General features: G+C 30.4%; 1 protein-coding gene across 1 annotated transcript; it reads left to right on the top strand.

Moving 5' to 3' along the window:
* Positions 2,324–3,176, top strand: LOC107630412. The gene has a single exon (XM_016333522.2). It carries the CDS (start codon positions 2,359–2,361, stop codon positions 2,866–2,868), a length of 510 nt encoding a protein of 169 aa, XP_016189008.1. The 5' UTR covers positions 2,324–2,358; the 3' UTR covers positions 2,869–3,176.

Genomic DNA, 4,408 nt, shown 5'->3' with positions numbered 1-4,408 from the left:
AGTAGTTATTAAAGTGTTTAATCCAACTTATTAAAACTTGCCTTGAGTTACATGTCTAAAATTATGGCATCATGGAACCAATATTTTGTTTTAATATATTTGATATTATTATTTAAGGGAATGAAACCATCGATCATCTTCTACGTGTATTTTATTTAGATAAAACTGGACCTCCATCTTAAATTTTTAAATTGGCAATAATAAAATACGAAGAATCACTCTAAGAGAAGCATGCTAGAATTTGATTAGATCACTGATTTGTCATAAAAAAGGTTCAACTGCGAAAAAATAAACTCACGTATTAGCAAAACTATTAATAATAATAAACTGATTAATTATCCACCCTATTTAAATAACTTTACTTTTACTTTGTTTAAAGTTTTCGTTTTCTTTTTTTTTTGAAACATTTGCAATCTGTTTTTCTATCTTTGAATTTAGTCTATTTTTTGGATATTCTCTTATTCTCACCCGCCTAAAAGGTAATCTTAATCGACTGATCGACCTTTAGTTCGAGCTCGAAAAAGAAATTCGGATTCTTCTCTTTCATTCTTAATAAGTATTTTTCGAATTCTTTTGCATCCTCTAGTTGCGAAACATTCCGCACTTCTCTCGTGATGTAATTTCTCACGTCTTTTTCGATAAAATTTAACTCGAAGTAACCCCCGGCTGCTGCGACAAATGATTGGTATGTTTTGCTTGGTCTGATTCTGGCTTCCTCATTATTCTCTATTGTACGATGCATGGATATGCTTAGCTCCCTGTTCTGTTTAAGCATCTTTGCTTGATTTGGACAACAGAGATGTGAATGATACAACACGATCTTCGAAATGATCCAAACACCAATGTTCTTCAATATGTGTATATAAATTCTTGCAGGACAATTTAAACCACCTGAAGAATTTGTCTTCTCGGTCGGAGATATTTTCGATTTCCATTTCCCCTCTCTGCTACATGTAATCAATTGGTTCTTAATTTCATTACCCTTTTCATTAATCTTTATAGAATTTTGCAGCATCTTTAAGCGTCTTAAAAGTTATTCCAATCTTTGGAACAAACTCCTGATCAACATTGCATAGAAACTACAAAATACACCCAAAAAAGTCCACAATACACCATATTAAAAATTAGGATAAATTATAGAATGCAACAACAACTATTCAATAAGCATCAAATAGAAACTAAAACAATTCAACTGTAAAATCTTAAACTATGAACAAACTATATTATCTAGATTCAAACCACACCTCACTACTTGATTCGAGTCAAAACAATAATACAATTCATTCTCGTTCAATTGACAAGTCAGAACCTGTAAATACACCAAAAATCTCATTTATTACACCCAAATATGTCTAATTTACCCCAAAAAAACTTATATAAAATGGACAGCAATGAACAACAATTTTCATGAGAACAACTACATTACATTCAATTCAAACAATCAACAATGAACAGCAATTTTCACAAGCAAAGTTCATAACATTATTCACCTAGATAATCATAAACTACTAACGAAAACATTAATTAAAATTCAACCACACCTCAGACACTTCATTCGATTCAAAACAATAATCCACTTCGCTTTGGTCCAACTGACAATCTGAACTTGAATCATTCATTATTTTCAAAACGATTTCAGAGCTTGATTTCAAAAACGGACGTAGAGAACAAAGGAAATCGAACAAAACGAAGAAAGAAAACGCAGAGAAAAATGCACAAAAACGATGAAAGAGAACGCGCGAAAACAAATGAAGAAAAACACAGACAAATTTGAAAAAAGAAACGAAATCCTTTTGAAAAGGGGAAGTTATATATTCGCGCTTTGATTGAAATCTGTTGAATTAAGAGGCACGTAAAATGAGCATGTGTAGATGCGCGCGTGAGGGTGATTTAGAAAAAAAGAACTTATATAGTAAAATAGCTTGTATGTGAAGAATAATTAAAATTTAAATTACTATAAAAATTTACAAATATAGTAAAAATATATAAATATAACATCATAAATCCATTTTCTTTTCAAGTTAATTAAATAGTTCTTCAAACACTCAATAAATTTTCCATCAAGTCACTTCTACAGAAAAAGAAAAAAAATAATATCTAGTCATGACCATGGATTTATTTTCAATCTTAAGAAAATAATAACAAGAATACACATTATTTTGTTTCTTTATTTGCTAACCAATTAATTTGAACACACAAAGGTAATAATAATAATAATAATAATAATAATAATAATAATAATAATTAATACAATTTATTACATATACATCAAAAAATAATTATTTATATAAAATATATTACTATATATATTTATATAGCTAAAGAGAAGAACTGAAGAAAGGGTTCTTGGCTCGCACCATGGTTCACGTTTCAGAATCCTCAGATTCTTCGAAACATAATCGCTCCAATGGCTTCCTCGTAGCAATAACTGCCGTCTTCTCTCTCCTCGCCAAACGTGCCAGCCGCCTTAAGTCTAAACCAAAATTCGCTGCGGCCAAAACCGTGACGGACGGAGGCTTTGACGACGACGATTGGAAAATTGAGCTGAGGACACCGCCGCCGAAGTCTCCGCTGGCGGCGCCGAAGAAGCTGCTCAGCAACATAAGCAGCAAGGCGTTGCTGCCATTCGGTCATCACAACCAGAAGAAGAAGGGAAGTGGTTGTAGTGCGGCGGCGGAGGGTGGTTGGGGCGACGGTGGAGTGTGGCAGAAGGAGATACTGATGGGAGGGAAGTGTGAGCCGTTGGATTTCTCCGGCGTTATATATTACGATATCAACGGAAAGCAGGTGAGTGAGGTTCCTCTTAGGTCCCCACGCGCCAGCCCCTTGCCTGGGTATCTCACGCGCCCTACACAAGAAGCTCACTGAGAAAAAGAAAAGAAAATTATATGTATTATCCCTATTATGATTCATTTCAGTTATTAGATTAATAATAATTAGCCTAAACAGATATGCTTTGGAAAAACGCTTCTTTAGATTTTCTTTTCTTTAGTTTGATTTACTAGTATACTTTTAGTGTTGTTGGAGACTTGGTTTTTCATGTGTAGAGTTTGTGATGATGAAATTCAAATTTGTGAGACGTGTATGTGTTCTAGTTGTTCTACTTTTCAAGTGTGAATGTGAGTGAGTTTGAGGAATGGTTTCATCTATCTATGGCAGTAATATACTTCAGGAGGAGCATAATTATGGATTCTTAATATAACTTTTTTTTTTTACTATTATAAATAAAATTATATAGTTATAATTGAATGGGTATATTAAATTGATTTTACGAGCATGTAAATTATACTTCAACTGGCATAGATACTTACCTACGAAGCTACGAATTCGAGTTTTCTATTTTCGGTAAAAAAAAAATGATTTTACGAGCATGTATAAAATTCATTGAGTGCTATGTAGCTACATAAATTACTAAATGAGAGACCATTTGATGTTTGTGTGTAATTAGATTCTGCGATTGAGTAATAACATATGGAAATGAAAATTACTGTTGTGTATTTAATTTTTCAATAATGCTTTTGGGAAATTATAAAAAGAGTAATTTTATACGTATAAGTGTTTTTGACAATTAAATTTAACTAAGTTAATTTAATATTAATAAAAATTATTTGTATTATTTTTATTTATTTACTCACTCACATTTTATTATTTAATTTAGTTAAATTTAATTTAAAATAAAATTATTGTAACAATTTTTTTATTATAAATACTGATTTTTCTTGTAGTCCCGACACAGTAAAAGATAAATTCAATCTAATTACTTTATAAAAATTTATCAAATTACTGCTATCACACCTAAACATTTGAATATACCTAAATCAGTCACTTTCCTTCAGCATTGCTATCATGGAGTCAGTAATTTAAATTTTAGACACATACACTTATTACATCATCATCAATATACCAATATTATACCAAAATAATAATTCTATTACAATGTTTACTATTAATTATATTTTTTTAATTATTGATGTATTTGAACTCCTTCAAAAAGATATATTAGATCGTCACCCTACCACATTATTGTATAAAGTTTCTAAATTTATTTATTTTAAAATTCAACCTCTAATAACTATATATTATCATCACCGTATGTCTAATTGACCAAACATGAATTATTTGTGTTAAAAATTAAAATTTAATTAAATTTAGTTACAAAAATAATTTGATCATATAACATTTTTTTATATCAAATTCTTCAAAGGAATGGCGGGAAATTTGGTACAAGACAACAGAATAAAGGAATATGAAAAAATATATTTGATTAGGTCTTATCCGAATTTGATCCTCTTGCAATTAATTTAAAACCTTAAACAAGTTGAATATGATGGAGGAGGACTCCTATATCCTAGTAAGTGCAAGATATATTATTTTCTTGTTCTAAGAGATAGGGGAACAACTTCATTCT

Source organism: Arachis ipaensis, chromosome B03 (genome assembly GCF_000816755.2).
Source record: "Arachis ipaensis cultivar K30076 chromosome B03, Araip1.1, whole genome shotgun sequence".
Classification (NCBI taxonomy): domain Eukaryota; kingdom Viridiplantae; phylum Streptophyta; class Magnoliopsida; order Fabales; family Fabaceae; genus Arachis; species Arachis ipaensis.
The sequence above is the reverse complement of the archived record's forward strand: the minus strand, read 5'-3'. Positions and strand labels throughout refer to the sequence as shown.

What these genes read in the sequence shown, in the direction of transcription:
- LOC107630412 (XM_016333522.2), top strand. Translation starts at nt 2,359, where the DNA reads ATGGTTCACGTTTCAGAATCCTCAGATTCTTCGAAACATAATCGCTCC.